Source organism: Mustela erminea, chromosome 5 (genome assembly GCF_009829155.1).
Source record: "Mustela erminea isolate mMusErm1 chromosome 5, mMusErm1.Pri, whole genome shotgun sequence".
Classification (NCBI taxonomy): domain Eukaryota; kingdom Metazoa; phylum Chordata; class Mammalia; order Carnivora; family Mustelidae; genus Mustela; species Mustela erminea.
The window spans coordinates 133776395-133795099 of NC_045618.1; the positions used below are offsets into that span (position 1 = coordinate 133776395).

The 18705-nt window shown below is 41.9% G+C and overlaps 1 protein-coding gene across 6 annotated transcripts in view; it reads right to left on the reverse strand.

The window, feature by feature from the left end:
* Positions 1–18074, reverse strand: part of PSEN1 (presenilin 1) — a 70206-nt gene extending 52132 nt beyond the window's left edge. The window contains exons 1-4 of one of the 6 annotated variants that reach the window (XM_032345029.1): positions 17931–18074; positions 11617–11930; positions 7545–7623; positions 7313–7452 (exon numbers count right to left, since the gene is read on the reverse strand). In XM_032345029.1, coding sequence (XP_032200920.1) covers positions 7313–7399 — 87 coding nt within the window. In that variant the 5' untranslated portion in view covers positions 7400–7452; positions 7545–7623; positions 11617–11930; positions 17931–18074. Of the gene's footprint in view, positions 1–7312; positions 7453–7544; positions 7624–11415; positions 11576–11616; positions 11931–17506; positions 17688–17930 lie in introns of those variants that run through there. The other 5 variants (XM_032345033.1, XM_032345027.1, XM_032345030.1 and 2 more) reach the window with 5 other exon arrangements.
* Between the last annotated feature and the right edge of the window lie 631 nt (positions 18075–18705).

Consider the following 18705-nt stretch of genomic DNA (forward strand, 5'->3'; position numbering starts at 1 on the left):
TGCAGTGTTCTCTATGCTAGTTTAGTTCAGTCTTCCTTTATAAGAGATGGAAAAGCTTTTATCATAATCAGGACTTATAATCTACACTGCAAATTTTTCTCATAAAATTTCTTTTTTTAAAGTTTATTTATTTGAGAGAGAGAGAAAGAACACAAGTTGGGGGAGTGGCAGGCAGTGAAAGAGCCCCTGGCCGGGATCATGACCTAAGCCTAAGGCAGACACTTAACCAACTGAGCCACGAGGTGCCCCTCTTAAACTATTTCTAATTGAAAAAATACAAATAAATTTCACTTTTAAAAGGAAAGACTAATTCACCAACTTAAAACATTTCAACTATGCACCATAAACAAACTGAAGCTGCAAACCTGGAGAAAATATTTCAGAAGTATAAAGCCAACATGAGATTAGCATCCCTCCTCCCCACCAAAACAGATGTTTCCAAAAAATCAGTAAGAAAAAGACAACCAAAAAAGAAAAGAAAAAAAAAAAGGACAAAAGAGAAATGGGCAAAGAACATGAACAGGCAATTCACAGAAAAGGAAATGCAAATGGGCAATAAGCATAAGGAAAAAAGCTCCACCAACCTTATTAGAAATTAGGGAAATACAATTAAAATAACATGGTGGGGCAGGAAGAGGGGGCTCCTGGGTGGCTCAGTCGTTAAGTGTCTGCCTTTGGCTCAGGTCATGATCCCCGGGCCCTGGAATTGAGTCCCGCTCGCAGAAATCCTGCTTCTCCCTCTCCCCCACTCCCCCTGCTTGTATTCCCTCTCTCACTGTGTCTCTATCAAATTAAACAAATAAAATCTTTAAAAGATAATAAAGTAAAATAACATGAGGAATCATTTCAAACCCATCCAACTAATACACACTAAGTCAGACAATACCAAGAACTAGCCAAGATGTAGAGAAATGAAAACTGCTGTATGCTCTTGATATACAACCACTTTGGAAAGCATACTGGCAATCTCTAATGTAGTTTAAGATCTATATACCCAATGGCAGCAATTATCACTGAGAAACTCACACACATGCAGATTTAATAAATTAGAATGTCATTGAAACAACATTGGTTACTGTGAAAAACTGGAAACTACTAAATACCTACAAACAAAAAAATACATTTTTATATATTCACAAAATAAAGAAAAAACAAAAAAACTAAAGCTATATGCATCTATTAATATATCGATTCCAAAGACATTTTTTCTGTAACATGTACCTACACATTTCAAAAATGTGGTAAATTTTCTTTTACAACTTTCACACACAAATACATATATTTTCAAAACATGCAAAGTGATATATTAAATATCATTTATGTTCATAAATATAGTATGGTAAATACTAAATTCAGGATAGTAACTAATGTTCAGGGAAAAGAAGGTGAATGTGGGAGAGGTGCTTCAATTTTATCTGTAGAACTAGACCATCTGTTCAAAATAATTTGCAAAATTTTGTTTTGTTTGGTTTGGATTTTGTTTCTGTAGATCAATATATAACAGAAACAGAAAAAGGTTAGTGAAAATAATCTTTAAAAATAAAACATACACAGCAAAAAAGACAAGATGTTAAAGTTTAATAAAGTTGGGTGGTAGGTACATGGGTGCTTATTATATTATTTGTCATACTTTCTCTATATCCTTAAAATATTTCACAATAAAAAGTTCAAAATTTTTTAAATTTAGACTTTTTTTTTTAAGATTTTATTTATTTACTTGACAGATTTTATTTACTTGACAGAGAGAGATCACAAGAAAGCAGAGAGGCAGGCAGAGAGAGAGAGAGGAGGAAGCAGGCTCTCCACTGAGCAGAGAACCCTATGTGGGGCTCGATCCCAGAACCCTGAAATCACGACCTGAGCTGAAGGCAGAGGCTTAACCCACTGAGCCACCCAGGCGCCCCAAAATTTAGACTTCTAAATTTAAAAAAAAAACACTATTTTTCAGCTCTCTAATCTCATGAAACTTCAACTCCCTTAACTGTGAATAGGATTACCCATAAGAGCTTACAAAAGGAAAACATCTTTTCTGGGCTAAGGCAGCCTATCACATATCTGCTAAGGATAGAAGAATGAAGCCATGGGCAACATTTCACTTCTGGAAAGAGAAAAATGTTTTATCTGTGTGAACACTAACACTATATCACTGCAATAATGCTTGAAGTTATACAACAGAGTCATCTAATTAATTGAGTTAGACTGGATTAATCAGATCCAAAATGATTTCATTATGCTTCTGATAGGGTAATCAACTTGATCCTATTTTCTCAGGACTGTCCCTGTTTTAACATTTTATTTATTTATTTGACAGAGAGAGAGATCACAAGTAGGCAGAGAGGCAGGCAGAGAGAGGGGAAAGCAGGCTCCCCGCTGAGCAGAGAGCCCAATGTGGGGCTCAACCCCAAAACCCTGGACTCGTGACCTGAGCCAAAGGCAGAGGCTTTAACTCACTGAGCCACCCAGGCGCCCAGGACTGTCCCAGTTTTAAGCTGAAAGTCTTGTGTTCCAGGGACCTGTCAGTCTCGGGCATACCAGGACAGTTGGCAACTCTAACTCCTGGTCACAACAAAACTCCTGAAAGAGAATCTATGTAGTAAACTATCTTAATTTTACAGATGGGAAAAATGAAGTACTGAAACTACACACAGCTGTTTCAAAGTACAAGTGGATCAAAGTTAGTTCTTTCCTGTGAGGGATCTATTTGCACATCACTCAGCCATAACGCCTAAATGCCAATTCACTGGTGTTGAACAGTTTTCAGTATCTGGTTATCCTCAGATATCTTTCCCAAACTCAAGGGACTGCCTCATAAAAGGAATTCAAGACTAGGGATGCTCCTGACCTTGGAGGAAGATACTGAGTAGAGGAAAGGAAGAGTAAATCCATTTCTTGACACTGATACTTGAATAAATTCTGAAGGAAAGTTACTTTCTTTTCAGTTTCAGCAATATTTTTAAGTGAATGCTCATTTCTTTTTGTAATATTTAATGTGAAATAGCCTATTTGTATACTCTAGAGGATATATTCATATAGAGATGCACCTTATTAGACCTTAATAGCACTTTAATTCAACAAAGGGGACGACTGAAGGAAAATCTGCTCGCTTATGGTGAATGTCCCCAAAATGTAAGGCCCTAGAACTAAGGTTTGTAACAGTACCTTGCAGAGAGTCCAACATACTGAAGACAATCAAGATGCTAGTTTCCTTTCCTGAGCAGTATGGAAAGATTGCAACTTTCTCTATCTCTCAATTTCCTGGATTCCTCTTAACTAGCCACTGTGCAAATGAAGAAGAAATAAGCCTCATAAGGCTTTTTTATGCCTGCAGAGGCTTGTCTTCATGTGCTTGCCTTTAACAAATCCAGGATCCAAGAGGAGAAATAAAAGAGCTGCTTTCAATTAATCCACAAAAACAGGCATCTACATTCAATTTAAATTTGGACTTGCCCCCAGTTTTTCCTAACACTGAAGCATATATACACAATGGCTTCTTTATAGCCATAAAAGCTAACAATGAGATTCTTTTCCTTTTTCTCTGGGTTTCTTTCTTTTTTTAAGTACACTGGTACAAAATGAATATACACTTAGTGCTTTCTTTCCCCAGAATTTTTTTCATCCAGTATCTCCTTTCAGTTTTCTAACATTTTTCTGGGGTAAGAGATAGTTGGGAGAACAGAAAGAACACTGGAGGAAGTTTGACATGAGAAAGTACAGTTTTATGTTCCAGGTCTGTCATTTAACTTTCTATGTGATCCTGGACAAGCATTTAAACTATCAAAGGGGAATAGGGCACCTGGATGGCTCAGTTGGTTAAGTGCCTGACTCTCAATTTCAGCTCAGGTCATGATCTCAGGGTCCTGGGACTGAGCCCTGCCTCAGCCTCTGTGCTCAGGCTCGGCAGCTAGCCTGCTTGAGGATTCTCTCTTTCTCCGCCCTGTCCTCTGCTCTCTCTCCACCAGCCCCCTCAAGTAAACAGATCTCTCTTTCTTAGTATTTTATTTATTTATTTGAGAGAGAGAAGTGAGAGCGAGCACGAGCGTGTGAGCATGCACAAGCTGGAGAAGAGGCAGAGAGAGGGAGAAGCGGACTCTCCACTGAGCAGGGAGCCTGACGTGGGGCTCAGGGGCTCAATCCCAGGACCCTGGGGTCATGACCTGAGCCGAAGGCAGATGCTTAAGCAACTGAGCCCCTCAGGTGCTCCATAAATAAATAAATCAAAATAAAATAAAATGACTAATACCTATCCAACGGTAACTGGAAAGTATGAGAACATATACAGAAGATCTTTTAAGTTGTAGAAGACTTTTTTTTTTTTTTTTAAGTTTGAGAGAGCGAGCAGAGCGTTCAAGAAAGAACATGAGTTGGGGTGGGAAGGGCCAGAGGGAGAGGGAGAAGCAGACTCCTCAGTAAGCAGGAGGCCTGATACAGGGCTTGATCCCAGGACCCTGGATCACGACCCAAGTCAAAGGCAGACTGTTGGAGCCACTCAGGCGCCCCTGTAGAAGATATTTTTGAGAAGATAAATAAAAGATAAATCTATTTAATGTCACATTATCAAATGGCAGGGTTAAAATTAAATAAATCAGGCATGATATTCTGAGCAGTGATGCCCTAAGAGATCTGGAAGGTACCACTGAGAACATTAGCACTAAGACTTACTAATATTACCTAAGTACATGTAATTATCAATAAAAATCCTGTGTCAACTGTACCTCCCCCAGAGCACCCTTTATTTTAATATGTTAGTCACTAAGGTGTTAAAAAAAAAAAAAAAAGAGCAATCCAAAAAATTACCATGAAAGCCCCACAAAACCTGAGGGTGAGGATATAAGTAACACTGCATTAATAATGGAGAGCTCACTACATACCAAGCAGTGCTCTCGGAGCTGGGGATTCAGGTTTACACGGCAGAGGGAGGCAGGCAAACACAAGAAGGCAGTAGACAGCAAGCTAGAAATACTAGATAAGTGCTACACACAAGGAAAGCAGAGACAGGGTGTAAGGGGCGGCAGGGAAGGGCGCTGAGGAAGGCAAGGCCTCACTGATAAGGTGACTCAGGAGGTGACCTAAATAAATCAAGTAAGGGAGACATCTGAGAAGACTGGGAGAATAATCCAGGACCCAGAGACAGAACTGAGGAAGCAGTCAGGGAGAGAGAGGGTGCTGAGAGATAAGATAAGAGATAAGATAAGATGTGAGAGTACAGGATGGGGAGGTTAAAATAAGACCTCAGGCACCCTCTGGGTGGCTCACTGGGTTAAAGCCTCTGCCTTTGGCTTGCGTCATGATCCCAGGGTTATGATCTGCATCCCACTGTCTGCTCAGCAGGAAGCCTGCTTCCTCCTCTCTCTGCCTACTTATGATCTCTCTCTGTCAAATAAATAAATAAAATCCTTAAAAAAAAAAAAATTAGACCTCAGACCAGATTTTATGCTGAGATGGGACACGTAAGTGACATATACCTGTTTGGGGGGGGGGGGTTGTTTTTGGTTTTTTTTCCCCAAAATATGTTAGTTGTGGAATCTTTTGTTCAAATGGATCCACAAGATAGAACAGGAGCTGCTCTAGCTAAGGAAGGGGTACCCAGAGACTAAGTTGGGGCTGTCCCCACTTTCCCTCTCTCAAGTAACAGTTTAAAGATGATTACAAAGTCTGTAGTATCCAAACTACCAAAAACTTCATGATCTGGCCTCATCCTAACTTCTCAAAAAGCTATTCCTAGGAAATAGCAAAAAGGAGCAAATCCAGCAACTGTTGCAAACGTGTTGCCACAAAAACCAGTCTTTGTAACACCCACTGTCCCCCAGGAACCAAGAAAGCAGCAGCTCCTCTGCTCTCCCTCCCCCCACACACCCCTCAGGCTACACACTACCCTTCACAGCTTGTGTTCCCTTTCAGGGCTTCCCCCAGAATCATTTTATCTTGATTTCACTTGATTAAAAATGTTTTGGCAGTACAGTGTGATCTGCCTCTGATGACATAGCTCTGGATACTGCCTCCCTGTCTATTTATATTTTAGGAAAATTCTCCCTGCACTAGTGGGATTTCTTCCACTAGTGATGAAACCCCGGTTTGCTCTATTCTAATCTTACCCATCCATCAAAGTCTACTTTGTGAAGTCTCTTCCTCACATGTTGACCCTTGACTGGAATCCTAAATATGAGTCTGAAGGGAACTTCCAGGCTATCCAGTTGCTGCTCTCGCTCACTGCTCATTCCACAGACTAACCAGACTAATCCTTTGCAGATCTGGTTGGCAGTCTTCCAGCTTCTGTGACTGCTTTTAGTGACAAGATAACACTACACCACACCCTTGCAGCTGTATGGTGAATTGTGAGACAACTCTTTTTTTATTGACCCAGAACTGGTTTCCTTCCACCACTGGTTCTGCTCACTGGTTCTCATAAAGGGAAGGGTGACCCCACCCCACCCAACCTGACCCCTCGCAGCCTGCATAGTTTATAGTTGGCCTTGTTGTTTTCCCCAATTCCAGATCGACCTCTAAAAATCCTACCCATTTGCCAGCCATCTCACAGGCCATTTGTGGGGTCTAAATTCAATCTGTAAATGACTAGCTAGCTATCAGAGTTGCAGGTTGATTTGATGTCTGTGTCCCATGCCACTGGTTACACCACCCCTTTTTTTTAAGATTTTACTTATTTATTTGACAGAGAGATCACAAGTAGGCAGAGAGGGAGGCAGAGAGAGAGGGGGAAGCAGACTCCCTACTGAGCAGAGAGCCGGATGCAGGGCTCGATCCCAGGCCCCTGGACTCACGACCTGAGCCAAAGGCAGAGGCTTTAACCCACTGAGTCACCCAGGCGCCCCTACACCCCTTTCTTGATTCTCTCCCTTGAACTCTCTTAGGATTTCTACACTTAGCCTTGCACTCATCACGTGCATTCCGTCAGTGAGCATTTACTGGGCATTGTGTCAGGAACCACGACAGGCACTGAAAAGGTAAGAACCATGAAAGGCACTGAAAAAATAAAAGCAAATAAAATGTCCTCAACCCATGGTAGAGTAAGAGCAATACGGGTGAAAGAATAAACAGCTGGGGAAGCTGAAGGCTTTAATGGAGGAGGCAATATCCGAGGCAGGGAGGAACTATATCAACACCCATGTGTCACACAGCCTTGTGTCCCCAGCACTAAATGGTACAATGCTTTACCATCACTTTAAGTTCAGCAAATAGGGAAACTCGGAAAAGGAGAGAAAGTCTGCTCAGCCCCCTCAGCCTCTCTTGGACATGAGGGAAGGTGGTCACTAAGTCCATAGTCTGGCAAGGGCAATTTCAGAGGCTGACACTGTACCTGGCTACGTACAGTATTGCTCGGGTGGTTGTCCTCGGACATCTGTGCATTCTGGAAGTAGGACAAGGGTGCAGGTAACTCTGTCATTGGAGCAACCGTATAGAAATACTTTTTCACAGAAAACAAAGCCTCTTGGGGTTCTGAAAAGGGAAAAAGAAAATAATCCTTTGTGCATTACAATTATACTTTCATTTTTAAACACTTTTGTAAATTGCATTCAACAAAAACAAACCTTTCTTTCATGTGTTCTTCTCCAGGCCAAGCTTTCTAAGGACCTCGAAGGCTGTCACTTGTGGGCTTCCGGATTACGTCTGAAATAGGATTTTACCAGGTCACCCAGAGTAAATCTATTCACACCAATCAAGTACTTAGAATATTTCTGTATCTGTAATTTGTAAGCCAGAAATGTATTCATCTGCCATCAATTTCAAGTGACAAACTTTTGTTAGCTCAAGATATCTCTTCAGTAATCAACAGATCTACTTGAGAAACCAAATACTTTTAATCAAAAAATATCTGATTTCAGATTTAGAGCAAATGGAGCTAAATGATATTAAAGAATGTTCTCATCAACATTCCTTTTTCTATGCTGACTAATTCAACCTAAGCTTTCTATCTCCATAAAATTGTCTAGTGCTTTTACTTTGGCAAAATTTTGTCATCTCATTTTATCCTTACCAAAATGCCCAAGCCCGGGTAAACAGGTAACATACCTGTTTTATAAAAGCAGAAGAGAACCTAAGTTCACTGACTTGCTTAAAAATCACACAACTGGGCAGACCAGGACAAAAATCACAGACTCCTAACTCTGAGCCTTAGGTCTCTCCCTGGCATCTTGGCACAGCCTTATTTCCACACATCATTTGGTCTCCCAGAGTTCGCTCTCCTGGTGGGTGGGAGACGGGGGCGGGGGGAACGACACACATTCCCATTTGCTGTCTGCCTTAATTTCCATCAGCCAATTCTTTATGATTTCAACTTTGCTTTTCTTATTTTTAAATTCGTTTTAGAGGTAGAATTTAGTGATTCATCAGTTGCATACAACACCTAGTACTCATTACATCAAGTGTCCTCCTTAATGCCCATCACCCAATTACCCCGTCCCTCCAACCCCCACTCTCTTCCAATAATCGTGTTTGTTTCCCAGAGTTCAGAGTCTTTTATGGTTTGCCTCTCCCTCAATTTTCATCTTATTTTATCTTTCCTTCCCTTCCCCTATGTTCATCTGTTTTGTTTCTTAAATTCTACACATTAGTGAAATCATATGGTATCTGACTGACTTATGTCATTTAGCATAATACCCTCTAGTTCCATTCAATTTTCCTTTCCACAGAAAGTTTTCAGAAATACAGAAAGAAATCTGTTAGTGTATCTAAGCAGTATTCTCATTCATAGTGACTAAAACATCACCATGTACACACGTGAAAATATCTTGTCAAACTCCTATTTCATTTTCACTTTCAACTTCAGGATCCTTGATCCTCTAAATACTGTTTTTATATTCTAGTGATTTTTTTCATCAAAAACACAGAAAGCAGGTTAAAAAACAAACAAGGAAAGTAACTTTTTCTCTAGTACTGAGTTCAAATTAACTCTTAATTACACATGTATCTAGATCACTTAAACCATGACGAATTTTTAATCAAGGTATGCTTCCCTTCTACCCCACATAGTTTTATATACCATGCCAACCTTTCTCTTCACTTCCAGCTTCAGCCCACGATTAACTGACATGGATCAAGGGATTGCAAATTAATACTAACTAAGACACAATTAATGTAAGTTTGTTTTAAAATAAAGTGAATTAAAAATACAAATAGAGAACACTTACTTTTATGGTGGTTGTTTGCTCAAAGGGGGATGTGGGAAGCTTTGGGGGGGTACTGGTAATGTTTTGTTTCTCAATCTGAGTGCTAGCTACACAGGGATTTCAGTCTGTGAAGATGCACTGAGCTGTACCCCCACGATGCGTACCTTGCTATATACTTCAATTTTATACTCAGAGATTTCTGTAGACATAAACCTCTATTTACAGTTATTCATACCATTGGTCCTAACTTTTTTTTCTCTTAAGATTTTATTTCTTTATATGTCAGAGCGAGAGAGAGAGAGAGACTGAGCACAAGCAGGGGGAGCAGCACGCAGAGAGAGAAGCAGTCTTCCAACTGACCAAGGAGCCGGACACAGGACTCGATCCCAGTACCCTGGGATCATGACCTGAACCGAAGGCGACACTTAACCAACTGAACCACGCAGGCTTCCCTACTCCTAACTTTTAAAATGAATAATATTGAGTCTTGGCAGCATGTATATTACCTTACCCAAAAGACAGGTGGAATGCCAATAGAACAAATATATTTTCTAAGTACAATAGTACTGAGTGAGAGTAAATGTTCTGACTTATGCTTCTAATTTTTTTTTTTTTTAAAGATTTCTTTATTTGACAGAGAGAGACACAGCAAGTGAGGGAACACAAGCAGGGGGAGTGGGAGGGAGAAGCAGGCTTCCTGTAGAGCAGGGAGCCTGATGCAGGGCTCCCTGAGCTGGAAGGCAGATGCTTAACAACTGAGCCACCTAGGTGCCCTCCCCGCCCCCGCTTTTAAAAACATTTTATTTATGCTTCTAAGATTTTTAATTTAATTTTTTAAGATTTTATTTATTTACTTGACAGACAGAGATCACAAGCAGACAGAGAGAAAAGAGGAAGCAGGCTCCCCACTGAGCAGAGAGCTCGATGTAGGGCTCCATCCCAGGACCCAGGGACCATGACCTGAGCCAAAAGCAGAGGCTTCAACCCACCGAGCCACTCAGGCGCCCTTATGCTTCTAAGACTTATAAAAGTTGATGATCTAATTGAAGTTTTGATATTGATGTAGCATTAATGGATAGCAAACACAGCACATATTATTCCTTCTTTACCATAAAAATATTTAGTACAGTACCTACTACTGCAGCTAACCCAGAAATGCCATAGGATGGCAAACAGAAAAAGCTGCACTTGGTTCCTCCTACTGGCTGCCCTGAAGACTATACCATATCATTTGAACTACACCTCTATTACAGAAAAACCCTTAGAAATCTGTCATTAATATTCGCATTTGATCCCTTAGAAACAAAATAACAAATAAGATAGTGTTAGCCAACTGAAACAAGCAAAGGAAGCAAGAAAGGGCCATGCAAGCAAAAATAAAAAGTAAATAAAGAAAAAAAAAGTAAATACAGTATATTACATTTACAGATAAAATAGAAGAAAAGTGACTGTCCATTGACTAAGGAGGAGTTTACTGGATGTCTATTTATATCAAAACTCAGAGACAGACACTGAGAGGATTTACCTAATTATATTCTATATATTACCTAATTATATTCTATATAACTAATTATATTCACTTCACCCACTTTACATATGAAAACAATGTGGCCCATAGAAGCTACTCGCTTGCCCAAGGTCACATCCAGTGAGCAAAGGAGCGAAGAGTTAAAGCCTCACATAATATGCTGTGTTGCCTCTGTGTAAAACCATCCCTGCTCTTTAGTTTACAGTGAGCATTAAGTTATATTGAGCTGGGAGGGGAAAAAAAGTACATACAGACAGAGAGCAAGAAGATTTTTACTACTACTAAAATTGCTGCTTAGAAGTAAACATCTTTGAAAAAGTAGTAAATGAGATCTTAAACTTCAATGACTGGTCTAACTATAAATTAAAAACTGAAGTGTCAAAAGCATCCCCAATATATAGTCCTAGTATTTATTTATTTATTTTTAGGATATTATTTATCTATTTGATGGAGAGAGAGAGAACAAGTAGGGGGAGCAGCAGGCAGGGGCAGAGGGAAAAGCAGGCTCCCCGCTGAACAGGGCTTGATCCCAGGACCCTGGAATCCTGACCTGAGTTGAGGGCAGATGCTTAACTGACTGAGCCACCCAGGCTCCCCAACTAGTATTTATTTAAAAAAATAAGTTGTAATGAGAATCTGGTCATTTTAATTTGGTTTCCATTATTGGGCCTTATGTTTACAGGATCTGTTCAGCTATCACAAGAAACCACACAAACTGGTTATCAAACTGAAGTTTTCTCAAATTTTGGAAGAAATCAATAATACCGTGGTCACTTTAGCATATCCTGATAGCATTTTCAAAGGCACATCTGTATTTACACGTGAAAACTGCGGGTCAGGAAAGGTGACCGAGTCTGGCAGTGCTTGACTATGAGGCAAATGACATCTGTTCCAGAACCCAGGTGTTCTGATGCCCAGCCCACGTCTTTTCCAGTTCAATTAGGGAAAGCTGGTGCTTCCACTAACCCTTTGAAGATCATAACACTACAGGGTGATCCTTTCCTTCCCCTCCAGGGAGGGAAGAGCTGCTCTTTACATGGAGCTTAGTAGAAAGCAGAGGCAAGTAACAGGGGCTAGGTCTTCAGTCAGGCCTGGAACAAACAAACACTGTCGGTACAAAGAAAGGCACAGGCAAAGCCCGATTTGATTCTGGTTCAGTAACAGCTGAAAACAATTGATGACTGCATGAAGGAGGCCAGAAGGCTGTGTGTCCAGGCAGCACGGCAAGGCAAAAGGCAAAAGACACTCGTTGATTTTATAACATTCTTAGCATTCTTGCCCTGAAAACAAAAAAAAGATAGCTGCTGGGAAGTGAGGATCTTGTGACCTGGCCTGCAAAGGGGGGAGGGAAAGAACCAGAGTTGGCTGTTTTCTCTCTCTGGCCACCTGCTAAAGATTTTCTGAGACTGAGAGAGCATAACCCTTGAATTCACTGCCATCCATTTCCTTTTTGTCAAGACACTTGCTAAATCTTTATAAAAGATAAAGATCTTTATAAAAGATAAAAGATCTTTATAAAATCTTTATAAAAGATAAAAGGAAAAAGAAATCTTTCTCTGATGGGCAACTACAATTTCTATTATACACAAAGAAACTAAAAACAAACAAACAAAAAACCCAGGAGAATATGAATAATCTCAAGGCTTCGATGTGCTGAATTTGCAAAACCTATCCATCAGCACTTCAAAAAGTATCAAAGGAGCAAAGCTCTCCCTCTGCCTACCCGCCCCCCTCCCTTGTGCTCAAGCATGCCTACTCTCTCTCTGACACATAGATAAAAATTAAAAAGAAAACAAGAAAACCATGAAAAGTATGTTTAAGTATCTTTGTATTGTGATGCTAAGAGTTTCTTAGGTTTCAAATGAACTTGTGATTTATTCTTTTTCCATGAAAGTTGATTTAATCAGCCTTAGTGTTACCTTGACAGCTTCTTCCTGCACAGACAGCCTAAGTTCTGACTGCACGAATGGGCTGGGAGAGCCTCTATTTGAGTTTTCAAAAGCTCACATCCAATAATAAATGTAACCAATCCCCAAACTGCATTCATAGTTAGTTAAATAAAAATAATTTGAAATTAACTTACAACTTCCAGAATATATGCTGGAAAGACTGAATTTCAAGAGACTGGAGAGCAAGTAAGTTCCCCAGTCCTACAAGAGGCTCTGTGAAGGTGGCAGACTCTAAAAAGAGCAAGGATAGTGATCCATCTATTTGGTGATTTTTTTCTTTCTTCCATCCCACTCTACTTCTGTGAGCCATCTGTGGTAGATTAGACTATTATTCAGCAAATATTCACTCCCTCCCCAGGCATCCCTGAGGGAGAAATATATTTCTCCACTCCAGTGATGTTGGGCTTGGCTCTGAGACTTGCTTTGGCTTCAAGGTGGGTGCAGTCTACTAGCCACCCATGCCTTTCGGCACAATCATCTGACTTGCTTTGGTCCAAGGGATCTTAGCAGATGTAGCACACCCAGACACCTGAACTGTGCTTCTTAAAAGGTTTTTTTTTTTTTTTTTTGAAGATTTTAATTATTTATTTGACAGACAGAGATCACAAGTAGGCAGAGAGGCAGGCAGAGAGAGAGAGAGGAAGAGAAGCAGGCTTCCCGCAGAGTAGAGAGCCCGATTCAGGGCTCAATCACAAGACCCTGGGATCACGACCTGAGCTGAAGACAGAGGCCTCAACCCACTGAGCCACCCAGGTGCCCCCTGAACTGTGCTTTTACAGTTGGACTTAACTTCTTTTAGTTCAGCTGTCGCCTTGAGAAGAGCTTACCATGGGTAGTCACTGCCCCTTCAGCCTGGGCCCCAGAATAAAAGATGCAAAACAGAACTGTCCTAGCTGATCCATAGTCCTATACCTTGAAGCAAAGCCCCGAGTCAAAACAAACACTCTTTAAGGCACTGGGTTTGGGGGAGGTTGGCTACCTGGAATTACTGTAACTGTTTTAAAATAATAATGGTTACATGAGCTCAGAGGATGCAATGAAAATGAAGAAAGACGTACAAATCCAAAATTCTTTATCTGAAATCTTCAGGACTAAGTGTTTTTAGAATTCCTATTTTTCTCAGATTTTATAAAGGTATAAATACTATGTTTTAAAATGCCCTCTCAAGGTCATAGATAGAACTACAAAATCAAACACCTTAATAAGTATACAGTGAAACATATAAATAATCTTAAATTGCAATAATAGGTTCAGGTTAGAGTTTTCTGTCAAATGAATTACAAAAAGCCTTTCAGTTTTTTCAGCTGCTTTTGGACTTCATGATTATAAATATGAGACTATGGTCTTGTCCTATCAATATTTATAGTAATTATAAAGAATCTTTCCCCAAGATACCTTTACTTTTTTTTGTTTTTTAGGATTTTACTTATTTATTTGACAGACAGAGATCGCAAGTAGGCAGAGAGGCAGGCAGAGAGAGAGGAGGAAGCAGGCTCCCCGCCGAGCAGAGAGCCTGATGTGGGACTCCATCCCAGGACCCTGGGATCATGACCTGAGCCGAAGGCAGAGGCTTTAACCCACTGAGCCACCCAAGCACCCCAAGAAACCTTTACTTTCAATAAGCCTACATGAAAAGTATGATCACTCCCAGTTTGTCTCAAATTTGCTGTGGAAATGGATCTAATACAACTAATCTTTAAAGAAAACATGACTACTCACACCTAATTAATTTATAAATCATTGGTTATACTCAGCAATGCTTGCATTTGTGTGCTTTAGATCAGTTTAAGGAACTGTACAAGGCACTATAAAAAACAAATAAACACACTTTAAAAAACCAACACTTACTGGGTTTTTTCTACAAAACCAGACATTGTGATAGGTGCTGGGGATGCTAATAGCAGGTAATATTTTTGTTTACTTAAGAAGCTTACTATCTAGAGGAGGAGTCAGACAAGTATATATTTATATTAATTACATGTTGAAATGAAAATATTTTAGATGGGAGTGCCTGGGTGTTAAGTACCTAGCTTTGGCTCAGGTCATGATCCCAGGGTCCTGGGATGGAGTCCCACATTGGGCTCCCTGCTCAGTGGAAAGTCTGCTTCTCTATCTCACTCTCTCTCTCTGTGCTCTTTCTCTCTCAAATAAATAAAATCTTAAAAAAAAAAAAAAGTAAAAGAAATATTTTAGATGTAGGGTGCCTGGGTGGCTCGGTCAATCGAGCTCTGAACTCCTGATTTCAGGTGTCATGATCTCAGGATTGTGAGATTGTGCCCCACAGCTGGGCTCCCCACTTAGGGAGGAGTCTGCATATCCTTCTTCCTCTGCTCCTCCCCTTGCCCGTGCGCTTTCACTCTTGCTCTCTCAAAATTAATTAATTAATTAATTAATTTAAAAATATTTTATATGTACTGGGCTACATAAATTATATTATTCAAATTAATTTTATCTATTTCCTACCTGCATAAAACTTTTTTATGAAAAAGTTTTAAATTAACATTTGTAGCTCACACAGTTTTATTTATTTATTTTTTTAAGACTTTATTTATTTTTGAGAGAGAGAAAGCAAGCATGAACCGAGGGAGGGGGGAATAGATAGAGAAGCAGACTCCTCATTGAGCAGGGGGAGCCTAATGCAGAGCTTGATCCCAGAACCCTGAGATCATGACCTGGGCCCAACGCAGATGCTTAACCGATTGAGCTATCCAGGTGGCCCACTCACACAGTTTCTACCAGACAGTGCTGCTCTCAATCGTCAACTCTTTCAGCTATACCCACCCAGATACTAAAAATCCCTGACAGTCTTTTCCCAAAGCTTCCCTTCCTTCCTGAGCCTTTACACTGCACTATGGAGGTTTTCTTCCCATCACTAATTCTCCTTAGCCACTCCGTCACTGTAAGTGGTCTGCCTGGGCCTCTTTATTTCCTTCCTTTCAGTAGGCATCTCCTCCACTGCGCCAACATCAACTAGTAAGTCTATTTAAATTACTTATTTACAGTTCCAGGCCTGTCCATAAGACAGCTTCACATGCTGGCAATTCAAAAGTGATACTTCCAAACCACTTCCTCATCTTCCTCTCTAGACTTAGTTCTTTGCTTCTAACTTCCTTATTTCTACAATCATCTCTACCATTCCTCAAACTTAAAGCCTTCTAGCCAGCTCTACAGTTTAGCCCTTGCTTTTCAATTAGCTGCCATGTCCTGTTCCTGGTTTTCCTGTTTTTATTAAGATTTTATTTATTTATTTATTTATGGGGGGGAGGGGGGAGAGAGAGAGAGAGAGAGAGCATGAGCAGGGGTGGGGGAGCTTGGAAGAGGGAAAAGCAGACTCCCCACTAAGTAGGGAGCCTGGCTACAGGGCTCAATCCCAGGACCCGGGATCATGACCTGAGCCGAAGGCAGACACTTAACCAACTGAGCCACCCAGGTACCTCGTTTTTTTCTCCTAAGCCTCTGTCATCACCAAAGATCAAACTCTCATCTTATTTCACCTGCATTATGTAAAAGTCACCTCAATTCTCTCATCCATTCTAGCCCCCACTATCAGATTAATGTGCCTAAAGTTCTGAGCACAACAGCCCCACTCTTAACACACCTTCCGTATCTGCCTAACATCTATCACATGAAGGAGAAGTAAGATTAGAGGGTTTTTTTTTTTTTAAGGATTTTATTTATTTGACAGAGAGAGATCACTAGTAGGCAGAGAGGCAGGCAGAGAGAGAGGAAGGGAAGCAGGCTCCCTGCCGAGCAGAGAGCCCCGATGTGGGACTCGATCCCATGACCCTGAGATCATGACCTGAGCCGAAGGCAGCGGCTTAACCCACTGAGCCACCCAGGCGCCCTGGGTTAGAGTTTTTTTAAAGATTTTTCAGAATATGTTGTAAAAAGGCTCCCCTATGATATGCAGTATTTGTGGGAAAGCAGGAGCAGAGAGAGCCTGCATCTGAGAGAAGAGGACCACATATACTATGGCAACAGAAAAATGCTATATTTTCCTGCTAAGGGTGGTCTTCCGAGATCAACTTCACTCCTCCGGTTCCCCCGACATGGGAACTCATGCAGCAGTCTACAACTAGTTGCAGCCATTTACTTAAAATTCGGCAATAAATCACATCCATTCAGGAGAAAGTATACCCAGAATTGTGGGAACTGTCTACCTAAGGACCAGGAACAGAATGGAAAACCAGAGGATAGAAGCCACTTCTGTTACCTACTGGGAGGAGGGGAGATGGGGCGGGAAGGAATCCATACTCTCAGTAAGTAGGATCCTTTTCTTGTAGTTGAGCATTTATTAGATGGCGCAGGGAGGAACCTTAAGTTGGCTGAACTCTGCAAATGAATTAAGAAGTAAAATAGGCTTTTGCAGGTGACTGAAATTAGTCAAATGCAACTAGCTCCAATCTACTACTGGACGCTTGTGATTCAGAGGGTCCCTGTTTGTAATACACCCTCTGATTATGATGCTCTATCCACTTCCACGCCAGGGGTGAAAACCTTTCCACTGTAAAAGATAATTCCAATAAGATTCCCTGACCAGGTGTGATCTCTACCTGCCTCAAACGTCAAAAAATGTTGCGAGCTTTACAGTCTGCTCTGTCATATTGTCATTATACATACATAGTTTTTTGCACCCTATTCTTATCTCCCAGAGTAAACCCCGAATACTATATCCAGCTTGTCCAAAGCAGGCAGCAAATGCTTTTAAATTTATTAAATTAGTCTCCTACAATAGAAGATTATTTATTTGAAAAGAACCTGAGCGGGAAGAAAACGCAAATATCTAAGACCCATGCAAAGCACTGAACATCATGCCTCGCGACAGTCCCAACCAAGGCAAAAGCATCAGACCCTGTTCTCCGCCGCGAACATAAGGCATAAGGGACTTAGCCCTGAGCGCCACTCACTTCCTCGGACAAGGACACACTCAGGGCATGAGGCGCGGAGTTTCACCAGTTGCTCAACCAGACCCAGGGCAAGGCGCTTCCTCTTTCTCCTGCTCCGCTCCAGTCAAGACAGTCAGTCCCGGCCCCCGGCACCTGCGTCCTGAAACGTCTTCGGGAAACCAGCACTTCCGGACCCAGCCTCCGGAGAGGAATCGCTCTTTAACCTGATCGCGCGCGGCGCCCGGAGCCGGAGAAACGGGCCGCCCCTGCTCGTTCCCCACACGGGGTTCCTCCGTGTCCGCCCGGCCGCGCCCCGCTCCTCATCCTCGAGGACACCAGCTGCGCGGCCCGGGCGGCGACAAAGGGCCGGGCCCTACCCGCGACCGCGCGTGTACACACCGAGTGAGGGACGCCTTCCCCTCTCCCCCAACTCCCCATTACGCACCTACTCTTCCCTTGCCGCCGCCTCCACCCGCCGCTCGCAGGGAAACCTCCTTCCCGAGCAGCCGCTGTTTTGTTTCCGATGTGAAATCGCGGCCTCTAAAGCTGCCCGGCCCAGGCCCCGCCCAAAAAGCTTCGCTGATGTCGTCATTTCCGGCTCTGGCGTCGTTGGCGGTCGGCCGGGGGAGGGGCGGGACACACTGGCGTGGGGGGCTGGACCTTGGCAAAGAGGGTGGAGCTTCCGGTGGCGCGCGCAGATTGAGGGGCAAACGCTGTCGAGCGGCCCTGGGACCTAGGCGAACTTGCCCAGAGTGCTAGTGTGAGTTTGAAATCGCCTGGGATTCGAGACTGCTCACGAACTGAGGACCAAAGTTTCTACGTCACCTAGGCCCTGCGTTGCTTCTTCCGGCCTACAAGTGATGACATCTCAAATCTAACATCTATTACTACCTATTTGTAATGTTTATCACTGCAAATCAGCTGCACGACAGTCATGAGGACTGATTTAAAATTACCAATACCTGTGCTCTTCACATCCTACCCAATGAATCAAAACTTATGGCGGGGGGCAGGAACCTGAGAAACTGTATTTGAAACAAGCACAGCCCAGGATTCTTAGGCTCCAGGTTTAAGATCTTAGATGATACGCTTCCAGAGAGCATATGTGTCTTATTTTTGAAATCCCCAAACCAGAGTAACTGGTACACAGTGAATTACACTCAAGGATCACTTAATTTCCGCACCTGCCAGCTTTCCGTCCAAATTGCGGTAAAGACAGT